At 37.7% G+C, this 14060-nt stretch overlaps 1 protein-coding gene across 1 annotated transcript in view; it reads left to right on the plus strand.

Moving 5' to 3' along the window:
• Positions 1 to 12866, plus strand: part of CRACR2A (calcium release activated channel regulator 2A) — a 35485-nt gene extending 22619 nt beyond the window's left edge. The window contains exons 9-14 of the mRNA XM_009578714.1: positions 1113 to 1245; positions 3701 to 3782; positions 5144 to 5258; positions 6958 to 7059; positions 12085 to 12161; positions 12776 to 12866. Coding sequence (XP_009577009.1) covers positions 1113 to 1245; positions 3701 to 3782; positions 5144 to 5258; positions 6958 to 7059; positions 12085 to 12161; positions 12776 to 12866 — 600 coding nt within the window. The remainder of the gene's footprint in view (positions 1 to 1112; positions 1246 to 3700; positions 3783 to 5143; positions 5259 to 6957; positions 7060 to 12084; positions 12162 to 12775) is intronic.
• Positions 12867 to 14060: the final 1194 nt, after the last annotated feature.

Below are 14060 nucleotides of genomic sequence, written 5' to 3' on the forward strand. Positions count from 1 at the left end.
TATTTGTAGAAAACATTTGCAAGGCCAGACTTCAATGTCCCATTCAAAGGACTGTTGGGCAGTGAGTTCAGTTCTGATGTCTTCTTGAAGTCAGCACTCTCAGGGATTCTGTACCTCAAAAGCCTGGCAGAGGGCCTTTCCCTCCCTCGCCTTCCCTCCTCTCCTCTCCCTCCTCACAACCCCTGTGCCAACAAACTAATGCCAGGAGCATCCACGATCTTGCTCCCCTTCTGCAGCATTAAGAACAAACTCGCTATCTCCCTCTTCCTCCCCCACCTTTGCACAAAATAGGAGAAGAGGCCGGCTAGGGCACCCCCTGCAAACCAGCTGGTTCTACAGTGTTCTTCCCTAAGCAACATACCTGATCTACATACAAAGGTCTTGGGAATAATGACCTACTTGACAGAGGATATAAATATTCTCTCCAGCATCCACTTAGCTTAGCCTGCATGTCCTGAAACAGGACATGGATAGGCAGAACAAATTGTTCTTTCTGCTTAAAAAACTAAAGGACAGAAACATAGCTGAATGTTTACAGCCTGATTAACTGGGTCTAATTCTCTTTGTCTGTCTCTTTCCCCCATGCTTCTGCCTATAATGTTAAACAGATGTAGAAGTGCAGTAATTCCATGGAAGCTCTTGCCTCCACACTAGTAGCAGAGAGAAGAATCTGGTGATAGATGGCATAAGCCGAAAAATTATGACTTTGCTTCTGTTATCTAGGTGAAGATGTGCTGTTTCCTCTGTGTCATTGGTATACGATGAAACTACTGAACAGAGCTATGTGAAGCTTTATGGGTTTTGATTTGCAGGGATGAACATAAACCGTTTTCTTTTAGGAATTTCATGCATTTTTCAATACAGTCTCATGTCAAGGTTCATATTCAGTATACTTCCAGAGCTCAGTCCAAATTGCTGCACTTCAAATGATCTGGAATGATGCATGGCTGTGTTATTTTAAGAAACAGAATATTGCTTTATGAGTAATGGAGAACATGATAGGATAAAATCTATTCTTCTTCCTATCTCAGTTAGCCTTCAAGACAAGGCAAATTGGAGAGGCAACAGGATTTAAGGAACAGTTGGAGACTAATGTTTGCTCTTACTTGAAGGAGGAGAGAATAAACTCTGTCCCAGACCGCTTATTCAAGATTATTTTTGTGGGCAATTCGAATGTTGGAAAGACTTCATTCTTAAGGCGATTTTGTGAAGATCGTTTTTTCCCAGGCACAGCTGCTACTATAGGTAAGTTTAAGAAACATTATTACTGTTATTATTTTTGTTCCAACAGTACTTAGCAACTTCTACTGAGATCAGGCCCCGTGTTACAAAACAGACACATACGGATGTTGTAAAAACCATTATCCAAAAGGAGAGTGCAAAGTGAATTCTCCTAAACTGGGAAACAGATAATTAATGGAGAGGCTTCAGAGTAGATTCTGTACAGAAATCCTGGCAGCACTGAAATAAATCAGAAAAATCCTGTTGCTTTCAGTGAAGCTAGAATTTCCTTGTAGATCTCACTGTTCTGAACTGATACCCTGTCCTCTGGACTGCAGTGTACTAACCATCCCACCTCCATACGCCATCTCTATCCCTTTAAGTAATGTGATTTTGTTTTAAAGAGAAAGTAGAATATCTGAATTAGTTTGAAGATTTAGCATTATACTAAGCACTAAAGAAATATGTTGGACCAGTGTTTTCAAAGCCAATCATTTCAAAGCCTATGTTGTGCTTACATTGCTTGAAGTTGTAAACGAAACTTTCAAAACTCAGACACATAATCAAGGTACAAAAACTTAAGTATAGGTTATTGCAATGCAGCTGAGTTACTGTAAATGACCAGATTCATTATACTTAGCCTGTATTTAGGCCTTACTTATTCTGCAGTATGTATGAAATAAAACTTGTTCACAATAAAAGGTATTTAAATTAATGGATTTGTCATGCATTTGTGACAATCTAAGAACATTCAGGTGAGCAGTTGCTGTAGCTCCCTTGACTTACAGGGTAGATAAAGACACCTGAGTTTAAATTTCTACTGGTATGTTGAGTGTCTAAGTTCACATTAGAGTCAGGGAAGATCTAAGATCTTAGCATAGGGATTTAAATTCATTTTGGCACTATAAGGTATTTCACCTGGCCTTCAGCTGCTGCTTTGGAAGAGAGCAGGTCTGGGTGTCCTGCCACATTGAAACAGACATTTTGAATGGCATCTAAGATAGCACTAGGTGCCTGTGAGCAAACAGCTGAATTCTACCCTGCCATCCTCTCCAAATCAATTCAGTCAGAGAAGCCTAGGGACCAATTAATCTGACCCTTGATGCCTACTTCAGGGTGAGCTTAGTCATTTCCTAGACTCCTGGTTCTTCATTGACTAGATCTTCATTAGCTGTAATGGGAGCTTAGACACCTATATGCAATTGTCTACGTTTAAGAGTCTGGTGCTATGTCCTATCCATGTTGTCTTGTAAATGGCTGATATGCTTCTTTAGACTCTGAGGTCTTACACAGTGTGTGCAATTGCCTGGAGCTTCCAGAGGAAAAACAAAGGAATGCATCTGACCTTTTCATCTTTTGGTGGGTCATCCAGTGTTCTTGCAAATGCAATGGAAGAAAGTATTTGTCATAGCTTTGATTTAGTCTTCACATCAATGAGTTTCACAGGTGTGGACTATGGCTGGCAAGATACAGACTGTTGAAAAGTCAAGTGAACAACCTGGAGAAGAGTGTTCTCATTGAATTTCTACAGAATAGCTCAAATTTCTTCTGTTGAGATATAAGCAATGGATATATCCTCCATCCCAATTTCTTAATTGCCCATTGAAGGAATGCGGGCTTGGATGCTTCTTCATTAATGCCAGTGGTAAAAATCCCATTTACGTGGAAAATGGCCCCAAAGAAATTGTTGATGACCTACTGAGGTTCCTTCCAACCTGAATTACTTTATGATTCTATGATTCTATGATACAGTACAGGGTGATACAAGAACATGCAGGTTGTCATTAGGAGAAGGCAGTGACTGATTAATATTTAAGACTCTAATTATTGTTATAAATATCCAAAAGATACTTATATCATCACAGGTTAGGGGAACTGGGAGAGCATTCATTTAAAAGTTCAGGTAAACTAATGTTTGTCTCACTTCCATTTAGCCACATAAAAATTAGGGACTAGCCTAACTGTAGTCAGCTAATCTTCTGTATTCTGAAGAGGGGAGGAAGTTCTCCACATATTCAATCCATCTACCTTCAGCACTTATCTTAGGTTCTACTGTCCCCTTAGTGTGGTGCCTTGTGTTTTTCCACTAGCTGTAGAAGGTGCCTACGTGGCTAGCTCAGACTAAACGCTGAAATTTCAGACAACTGGAGTTATACAGCATGAATTCGAGGCTAAATGGCTTAGACTGCTGTGGACTGTCAAATAGACCCTTGACTTGTGTACTGTGATTTGGAAAGTTATTGATCTTACAGCTTTTAAAAAATTCAACTAGTCTGTTAGCATTCAGTATTTTATTACGGAAGAACTTCTGGCAAATAAAAGCTCTTGCTGGTCTCTGATAGTCAGAGACTATGGACATAATTTTTAATGTAGTATCTGTCTTGTTACCTTTCTGGAATTGTTGCTATTTGCTGCATCAGGTTTTCAAAGATCAAACTGAGCATATAAAGAGACAACCCACCTTGTATTTCTGTTATAGGTGTGGATTACAATGTGAAAACCATCACAGTAGATCATACCCAGGTAGCCCTGCAGCTCTGGGACACTGCTGGCCAGGAACGGTGAGAAACATTCTGTTGTGGGTTTAACCCTGGTAGTCAGCTAAGCACCACACAGCTGCTCGCTGGAATATCCATTTGGTCAGTAGGGGTCAGCTGTCCCAGGTGTGTTCCCTTCCCAACTTCTTGTGCAACCCCAGCCTACTCACTCGTGGGGTTGTCTGAGAAGCAGAAAAGGCCTTGACGCTGTTGAGCACAGTTGAGCAGTAACTAAAATGGTATGTTACCAACACTGTTTTCATCACAAATCCAAAACATAGCCCTGTACAAGCTAGTATGATGAAATTTAACTCTATCCCAGCCAAAACCAGTACACATTCTAAGGTCTTGCTTCCTTGAATCATCTGTTTGAAGCTTAGTAAGCATGGACCTAATCCTGCTTCATGGAGAGAAACAAATACAGGAGTGTTCCTAATAGAGCCAGTGAATTCACAATTTAGATTCTTCTCTAGCAGTAATAACGTGCTGATTTGGTGCTAAGTGTCCATTGAAAAACTGCCAATCTGTAAAAGAGATTCTTATTAAAGCTCTTAAAAGTTTAGTACCACACAATTTCTTTAGGAGGAAGGCTGATTTTAAAATGTACCTAGAATTATTTCTATAGCAGAAAATGCCTTAATAGTTAAGAAGGTTTTTTTCACCAAAACAATCCCGTTGTAGTTGAAGATCTCCAAGTTTTTGTAAGTTTTCAGTGGTAATTTCCTTCCCCATCTCCTCACCTATTATGTAGTTTTCTGTTACTAAAAGCAAGCATGATAATGATGGCCTATGGGAAGCTTGGGCTTGGGATGCTTGGGAAAAAAGCCCCAAACAGAAATCTAGCTAGCTTTAGGCAGAACACTTCGTGAGGGGGGAATTTCTGCTCCAAGCTTAAAATGAAAGAGGATGGGAGAAGGTGAGATATGCAGCTGATTATCCAGACTAACCCAGAATCAATTAAAGAAGGCAGAGGGAATTTTTCCAAACACTTTCTTTAAAAAAATATTTTTTTTGAAAATAATTTATTTGCTGTTGCAGTAATTTGTGGTAGTAGTGTCCTCCATGCATCTTCTGCTGAATGTGAAAAGGAGTCTGATGATTCAGGAAGAATGGGATTGCTTACTACAATTCATGTAAACCTCACCTTTCAAACGGGATCTGCAATGAAGATCAGTATTACAGCTTCTCCCTTGTCTAGTTTATGGAATTTTAGAATACATATGTAAACCAAATTAACAGGGGTTTAACCCGTACTAAGACTAGATGATTAGAAGAAAATGTATGGAAACATATTCCTTTGCAGGGGGGATTACTATAAAATTTTACTTATATTGTCAGATTGCTATTTCTGTTGAAGAGAGCTATAAACAGGTTCTTACTTGTAGGTACCGAAGTATTACCAAGCAGTTTTTCAGAAAAGCTGATGGTGTCATTGTGATGTATGATATAACAGCAAAAGACACATTCACAGCTGTCAAGCAGTGGCTGATAAGCATTGAGGTAACATGACATAACTTTAAATCTAAACTCTGAGTCATTAATCTCTACCTTCTTCTGGACAGGGAGTGTTAGCACAGCAAAGCACAGAGAGCAGCATGTTTCTTGTGTTGTCACAATTACCTTTTTGTTAGTGATTTTGGTCTGCACAGTTACCAGTAAAGCTGTTTTTAGAATCCGTGTCTATGAAAATAATCAGTTCCAGGGTTTTAAGGACTTAAAATGAGTGGTTGGAAAAGCACAGCAAGGAGTCCTCTGATTTCTCATAAAGGTTATCTAGCTGATGGCTCCCATTGGATTACCCCTAGCACTGGAAGGTGCTTTGGATCAGTGATGATGGTCTGATGATCACTGATCATCACTAGCAGTTTGACAACCAAGTATGTAGCTCACAGGAAATTGACTGTGTTGTGAACGTAAGCCATAACCTTAAAGCTATAGTATCTATATCAGTGCTATAAAACTGTCTTGTGGTAGACAGTTCAGTTTCCTGGGGATCATCCTTTCAACCACATGAAAACAAAATCATAGCCCATGCCACTGAGTGGCTTCAGTTAATTAAAAAGTCTCTTTTTTTTCTCTTGGTATATCTCTGTAGCTTATAGGCAACATAGTGAGAGTGCAAGCAGCTGAATTTGCTTGTGGCCAAAAGAAAAAAATAAAAATAAAACTGAGGCTGCTACCATAAAGGACTGAGTCGCTAGAGAGAACAAAGCGTGACTTCCTATTTGCTCACTATTGCAGAGTATTGCTACTGAAAAAGTAGGGGATAAATTGGTATGCGAAGATAATTTAATCTGATTTTATTTGGCACATGTTCTAGTATGGTACACTGTTTTCTGTAATGGCCAATAGGTGGCTTTGCAGGTTGAAATTAGGACTCATTCATTCAAATGTTTCCAAACAGTAATAGTTACTCCTCATCTGAGTAGCTCTACTGAAGTAATAGTAGCATGCATTTTGTAAGAACAGGCCTTTATTAAATATATGATCTTAACAAATCAGTGATTGTTACAACTCAGTGTGGTAAAAGCTAGAGGAGAATTCCAGGTTTTGATCCAGAAAAATCAAATATTGTGGTCAAAATCTTTTTCCAAGCTGTAATAGTTCACTCATCTTTTCTGACTAATTTTGTTTGCTACAAACTATTGCTAAGTTGAAGACATACAGCCAAGTCCATTTACTGCTGCAGCATTCAGCCCACTTTATGAATATACTCATTGTGATGATTCTAACCATTTTCAGAATGAAATTTTATTTGTGCCTATTCTATGTATTTTTGGGGGGGCCTATTCTGTGTATCTCTCCACTACTTTATGTAATTTATTTGGCATGATTGTACGCAGATGTTGTCGTTATTTTCCCCTCCATGTAATTAAAAAAGCAGTGGCTATAAACATGCAATGTCAGAGCCTGTATAGCATGGTAGTTTTCTATCTCCCATTTTAATATAGAGTCTGATAAGCTTCTGTGCTGTTACTGAAAAAATGCCAAGTTAGTGCAATCTCTAGCATTCTGTCTTTTTCATGCCTTTTATCCAACTTTAATTCCTGACATGTTTTTAAGTAAAGCGGCACATACCTGGCTTGTACGTGATGTCTTAAATGTCTTGTTGCAGTGTGACATTTGTAAGTTTTTATCCTCTTGATCTGTGATTTTTTAAATACAATGCCTCAGTTGATACTTACTCTTTGTTCTGCAGGAGGCAACTGGGGAGAATGTACCTGTGCTTTTGTTGGGTAATAAAACTGATAATGAAAAGGAACGTGAAGTCCCTATGGGAATGGGAGAGCATCTTGCTAAGGTACTATCCTTAGAGGGGAACCCCTTACAAAACTTGAAGATGAAGGTTTTCAAATGGAGCCTGAATTCATAGAAACACAGATTAATTTTAATCAGACAAGTATTTTTAAGGATTAAGAAACCCATCACACTCATTAGTTCAGCTCTCAGTGATGTAAGTGCTGATAATTATAGTAGATATAAAACTGTCTAAATGAAAACCACAAAAAGTGAGTGGTGCAAAAAATATTTAAGAATTCACTCTCATTGTCTCTTCTCTCTCTCCCCCCCTCTCTTTTTTTCTTTGTTCTCTCCTTCTCTCTTTTTTCCCCTCCCTTCTCCTTTTCTCTCTCTTTTTTTCTCTCTTTTCTCTGTGGATGGATTCTTAACAGAGAGATAATTTGGGGATCTTTTCTCCTTCCTACCTCCTGTAAAACCACGGAAGACCATCTGTTACTCCCATGGTAGGAGTAGAAAACATGTTTACTTTTAGTAACTTTCCATCAAGGAGATAAAATAAGTAGAGTTAACAGTCTGCACCTACCAGAGCACTGGTGATCCATGGGACATAATTTAAGCATTAAAGGACTGCAAATAGCAGATACTTGTTTATATTCCTGTGTACCATGCCCATCAATTTTTCTTCTGAATCTCTCTATACAATGCATATAGTTTCAACACTAACGGCTGCAGAATATTCATTTATTTAGAAATAAGTCATCCCAATAGTCCTGAGAAATTAACTGAGCTGGTAGGAATTTACCTAAGTGAAACAATGTGCTAGATTTCACATATGTACTTGTTTCTCCTTTGAAAATAGATTTATAGCTCTGCTTGCTGGTAACCAAAAAGGATATTTTCAAAATTTGAAATGTAGCTGAATTGTTCTTCGTTTATAGGAAAGATTGCTGCTAGGCATCTCTCTATAACTGAAGGAATTAGGGCCAGATCTATTTTAATCTTAATTTGATTATTCATACAGCCTTTTAGAAGCGTACCTCTGTATTCAGGTTTGTGTCCATTATTTCATTTTTATAGGGGAGCAATATCAGTCTTGAACTTCATCCCTCGAAGGTTCTCCCTTTAGGAAATCTGCTTTATTTTCTTGTATGCGTGGAAATGCGGATAGTTTTGAGACCCTGGAGGCTAGGAGGGACTCCAGGGTGTAACACTGAATCCTTCTGTGAAAAAACAAATGACATATAAATGCTAACTGGATAGAGTAGGTGTCTTATGTGTCATTTAGCTCTCTTAAAAAATTGTACTAGTAAACCAAAGATGAATCATTCTAATATACAGAACTCACAGCCCACCAGGCCATTAATTCTAACATGTCATGCAAGAAAATAACGTCTTGCATAAGTAAAACAAAGTAAGTTGTCAAATTAAAGATGGTTATAATCAAATTAATGGATCTGAATGACTCATTTGAATGTTTGAATGTGCTGCCTGAGGTAGCTAAGAGAAGGAATGATTAATGACAATGGATGAGCTGAAAAGCAGTGTAGATATAATTAAATTATAACAGTTTGCTTGCTGAGCTAATAATAACCATGAATTTTAATGAAATATTAGTTCTTGCTAAATAGCCATGTAATTCTTATGAAACCACATACCACTGTCTTTATTAGTGAATGCAGTTGAGTTACTTATTTTGTGAATAATCCCATGAATTACTCACAAATGACCCAAAATACATGGGACTAGATGCTGAGCCATATTTGGTGAAAACAACCCTGAACCTGTTCTTGTGCAGACAAAGAACCAGATTAGTCTGTTGACACTGAAGTCCAACAGTTTTTATGGATTGTTTCAAGGTCTCACAGGACGGGATCATTTTTACCTAGTTTTTTCTATAGTCAGAGAGGGATGTGTACTTTCAGAGGGCATTCCAGCCCAGCCCAGCTGTGTTAACTCTTGCTTTGCTTCAGTCCCACATCATACAAGTCAGTGTACTACAAATTTGGTCAGAAACACAAGGGCTCCCATTATAATGCACGTGTCACATCATGACTTCTTTGCAAGGCAGGCAGCACAGTTCATTATTAAAAGGCAGAATGGCAGCCTGAAGGGAGTCCTTTCAATTCCTTGTCATTTGAGAAGACTGGTAGTTGCAGTGTGTGTGTGAAACCCCGGGAAAGGGGGAATAGAATGAGGGTAGGGATTCTGGAAGACATCATAGGGAACAACAAGGCTGTGATGAAGCTGATCTATAGTTGGATGAATTAAAGAATAAACATGATGGTAAGGAGAATTTTGCAGTATTGACTTTGCAGGGAGAAAGAGCAGACACAAACCAAAATGTTCATATGCAGTACAAGAATGACCTGATGGAAAACATCTAAAAGTCTCTTGATAGAGCTACATGGAGTATAAAGAAAAAGAGAGAGAAAGAAAAAAGAAAAGAACAAAAAAAGGCAAGTCCGTTTGACTTTCTTAGCAGAGGATCCAGAAGGAAGACTCCATTTAAGAAATTTCTGTTTAGCTTAGCTTGATCCACTGATCAAGTGTGCGTATTAGCACAACAATACAGAGAGTATTCAGATCATATTGTGAGCATCTCCAGCAACAGCCAATGTTCTATATGAGTGGATTAGTGTAACCACTGCCAATTATTTAAATAAAATGGCTTATGATGTAGGTGCTGCTCAGGCATTCAGGCAGCATGATTTTATTTTGGCCCTGCACAAACTTCCTGAATGATCTTAAATGGGTCAATAACTCCTTCTCTATCTCTGTTGCTCAACTATAAAATAAGATAATAATGCCTTTGTCTGCCTTGACTTTGCAGACTATGTTTGCTTCATGGAGTGAGGACTGTTACTGTGTGTTCATGCAGTGTCTCCTTTATCAATCTGTCAGTGCCATCGTTACACAAATACTGCTAACGAGGGAGCTATTTTTCTCAGAGTGATACTACTTTAGAGGTTAGAAATTGCCCATTTCCCTCTCGTAATCATTCATTTTCCTCCCTGTTCTTTAGATGTCTATTGATTTGTATGTAACCTTTTAAAATGAAGTAATTGCCAGTGGTCTCCCAGGTTCAATAGCTAATTCCTGGATGGAGATGGATGGCATTTCCTGGCTTATTAATTATATGTGTCCTGCTTCTGCTACTTCGTTCTCGTTGTGTGTGCTATCAGTTAACTTTCCTCCCTGATTCAAAGGAATGACACGTTGCATTTCCAAGCTGACTCCCTCTCCAGCGAAAGACCTGTTCGTCAGACCGACAGAAATAAGCAATTAGTATTAATTGAGTTTAAATTGTTATCTTTCACCAACAAGAATTTGCCCTACGCATGGAATTTGTTGAAAAATCCATTCAGATTTATGCCAGCATAAATGATGTCATCACTGAGAGTTCTCCTCTAGTGAAATTCTGTTGTATGTGGGGAAGATATAGGAGTGGTATCATTCTCTGCTTGACTGACATAAAGTAGCTAGATACTGACCACAGTAGAGTTCTGGTCAGCTGAGCAGAAAAAAGGAGTGTAAATTTTATTTCAAACTTCTGTTTGCATAGCTAACAAGAAATTTGAGCTGGTCAGATTTTATCTTAAAACTTTTCTAAGCAAAGCAAGAGAATCATAGGGTTACATCATTGTAAATATTATACAGAACACTGTTTTAAAAAAAAAAATCAATAAAATATCCATCCAACACTAACATTGCCTGATTTCTTCCCTTCTCTGTTCTTCTGTGCTTATCTGGCCGCCCAGAAATTACTACAAGTGGTTCAATCCTGATGTTCATTAGAACAAACCATATAACCATTGACAACATATTCAAAACTGACATTTGATAACATTGAAGCATATTTTAGAGCTGCTAAAATAAACTACCATATTTATGAAACTTTTTTCCCCCACTTTTTGTCTTTGAAATTTCATGAAGATGATAATTTCAAAAAGCTGTGCAATTTTGGAAGCATGGTATATTTAAAAGAAAACAAACCAGAACTGAAATACCTGGTCATTTTAATGGGAACTTTTGAAAACTGAATTGTAAGTGTCTTATGAAGGGTGGTTAGGTAAGTACAAATGCAATAACCACAGTTAATAGCAAACACATGAAAATACGCAGACATGTGATTGTCATTTCTAAGCTACTGACTTACTTGAATTTTAAGCTACTGTCATAAATAGCAGTAAGACACAGAAAAGTGGAAAGTGAATGGAAAGTTGAAATCTGGATGGGCAAAAAGGGCTTGTAGTAACACCATAGAGACAATGTAGGTGAGCTTCAATGTAATATCTTGTGAAAGTAGTCAGATGTCTATTTTGGAGAGGATAATCTGTCATTCCCTCTCAAACTTCTCTTGCCATCACAGGTGCCAGGTCAGGTTTTTGTGCAGATGGTCTCTTGCATTTGCAGTTATTGTGGTAAGGCTTCAGCTAAAGTGCTGAGAATGTCTCCAGGGCTTGATCATTTATCCATTGTTCTTAATTACAAAGCTGCCAGAGGCTACAAAACCAAAGGTGCAGGCTGACTGCGAAAGAAGGTGCAGAAAAATTTCACAAGTACAAAAAATGAAATAGAATTAATTTGTTGTTATTTTTTGCTGAGGTTTTTAACCGGTCATTTACTGGAAAACATCGGTCTCAAACTGTTGAATACAGAAACACTGTTGCTGAAGCTTTCCAAGATTAGAAAAAAAAGTCACTGGAATTATTTTCACCTGCTTTGTCAAGCCCTCAGTGATGTACTAATTGCCTCATTATCACAAGGAAAGTTCATAAGACTTCAGTACCTTATAAGGCATGTTTGCATTTGAGCCTTTAAGAGATCAAGCTCTTACAGCAAAAGCCACTGTATAAAACAAATACCTGCTAAGAAATGCATATAGTTGTTATTTGGGAGGCACACTTGGACTTCTTTTCTTTTGTTACTCTTTACTGTTAGCTCTAGAATTAAATACTACTTTTTCCTAAGATGATTTATTTCTCGGTTTTTATTTGCATATTTCAGTATATCTGTGTTACTTTTTTAAAGCTGGAGTAAGATATTGTGCAAAATTAATTTAAATAGTCTTTCTGTTTAATTCTAGGATTACAATTTAATTTTCTATGAATGCAGTGCATATTCTGGGTACAATACCAAAAAGTCTGTGCTTCACTTAGCTAGGTAAGAAGAAAAGACTATCTATGAGTTCTGTATGTGCCTGGCTTCCCTGTCACTGATGACAGAGTGAATTCTGTTTGTTAAATTAGTTTGACAGGAATTTATTTGTTCCTTTTAAACTGGTCTGTAGAGGGGTGGATTTTTGAAGTTATATAAAGGCTAGGGGTAAAAATACAGGTAAATCTGTCCCCTCTGAACTACTTACAGAGGTGAAAACACTGGTAATGAATTGACAGATCTTCAATATTGTTGCTGAAGTTAGTGAAATTTTGTGAATGTGTCAGGTAATTGATAAATGTCTAGGTAGCCAGATGTGGTTTTGTTTTGCTCCAGCCTCAAAAATAACAAATGAAAGTTACTGTTTGAGTCTCTGTAATATACAATAAATGCTAACAATTGGCACCAACTACATTTTTCTAACTAAATGAACAAAGGCGGTTTTGTGATGGAGCCACCATAGTTGTACTTTTTTGTTTGTTTGTTTGTTAGTTCACAAAATTCTGTCATTTTCTGTTAATCTCTGAACAATTTTATAGGCTTGGGGGAAATGTTTTTTGGTTTGATCTTTATGGATATTATTGATTTTTTTTCTCAAAAGTATTATTTCTTTCCTCCAGGATTTTAAAGGAACATGAAGATAAAGTGAAAGAGAAAACCATTGAACTTCAATCTGATATGAATAAAAAGTCGTGCTGTATCAGGCCATAAAATGCTGGGGCATGTTTAGACAAGTCATACATTTACACGACACTACATGGCATCATCAGATTTGCTTTATCTTCCAAATATTTCTTCTGCTGTGTTCTGAGTGTAGCTGTAAGTGAACCTTAAAATCCTTGTATGCTCTGATCTTCACTTTTACAGATATTGTCTTTAGTTAATTGACAATGTATTTGGGGCAGTAACAGTCTTTTATTCCATTTGACACCTAACACCACTGAATCCTGCTTTGTGATCAGGCTTGTAGAAGCTGCCACATTATTAATAATAAGAAATAATTTTATAGGAAGAAAACTACTTGGAATGTGAAGTAAATTCTTACTGGTGTGGATGACGTATCTTCTGAATACTTCTGTTTATTTCAGTGCTCTTTAGATCCTGATTTTGTGCTGACCTTTGTTACAGTTTTTTAAACATTGAAATAGGTAGCTGGTTGGTTGTTTAAAAGCAACACACCAGCAACTGCAAAGTATTTTAAAGCTTATTGTGAAATATACATGAACAAAGGATTGAAGAACTATGAAGATTTTCATAAGTAGCATTAACTCATTTATACTATGCGTTGTTGCATATAGGTCCTTGATAAGAAACCCATCCTCCCACTTTAGATGTGATGAATTAGATATGTTTAGACAGGTCACTGAGATACCGTACAGATTTGTTGAGCTGTTGCCAAATAAGCTGGCATGTTTCCATGGTGAGGTGGTGCTATGCAAATATCTAGCTTAGTTTCCAGAAACAGTAAAGTCATGGTAGTGCAGTGCTTTACTCTGGCCAGTTAGCATTGCACTCAGAGCAAATCAGCCCGCGCTCTTCACCATGTTTGACATGGCTGTATTGCTTTGTGTTGCAGAGCTTGCTCTGAACCTCTGTGTGGCTAGGGTGTCCTATAGAAGTCCCAAAGCAATCTATGGCCAACTTGAACATTCAGATCAATTCACTGTCATTAGTGCTCATCGAAAACACATACCTACATAGGAAGCTCATTTCACTGGTGTAGTTGGTTGTAGTACAAAGCATATTGTGGCCAACTGAACAGCTCTTTGTCTCCAGAAGTCTGTCACAGAAGGTTTCATGCCAGATGTTGGAGCCAGAATTTTCAGAAATAGTAGATCTTCTTTTGAGGAAGATTTTGAGAAGCTTTCCAGCATTTAAGGAGAGAAAAATCTCACCAAAATCCAG

This window comes from Fulmarus glacialis, unplaced genomic scaffold (assembly GCF_000690835.1).
Source record: "Fulmarus glacialis isolate BGI_N327 unplaced genomic scaffold, ASM69083v1 scaffold6615, whole genome shotgun sequence".
Taxonomy (NCBI): domain Eukaryota; kingdom Metazoa; phylum Chordata; class Aves; order Procellariiformes; family Procellariidae; genus Fulmarus; species Fulmarus glacialis.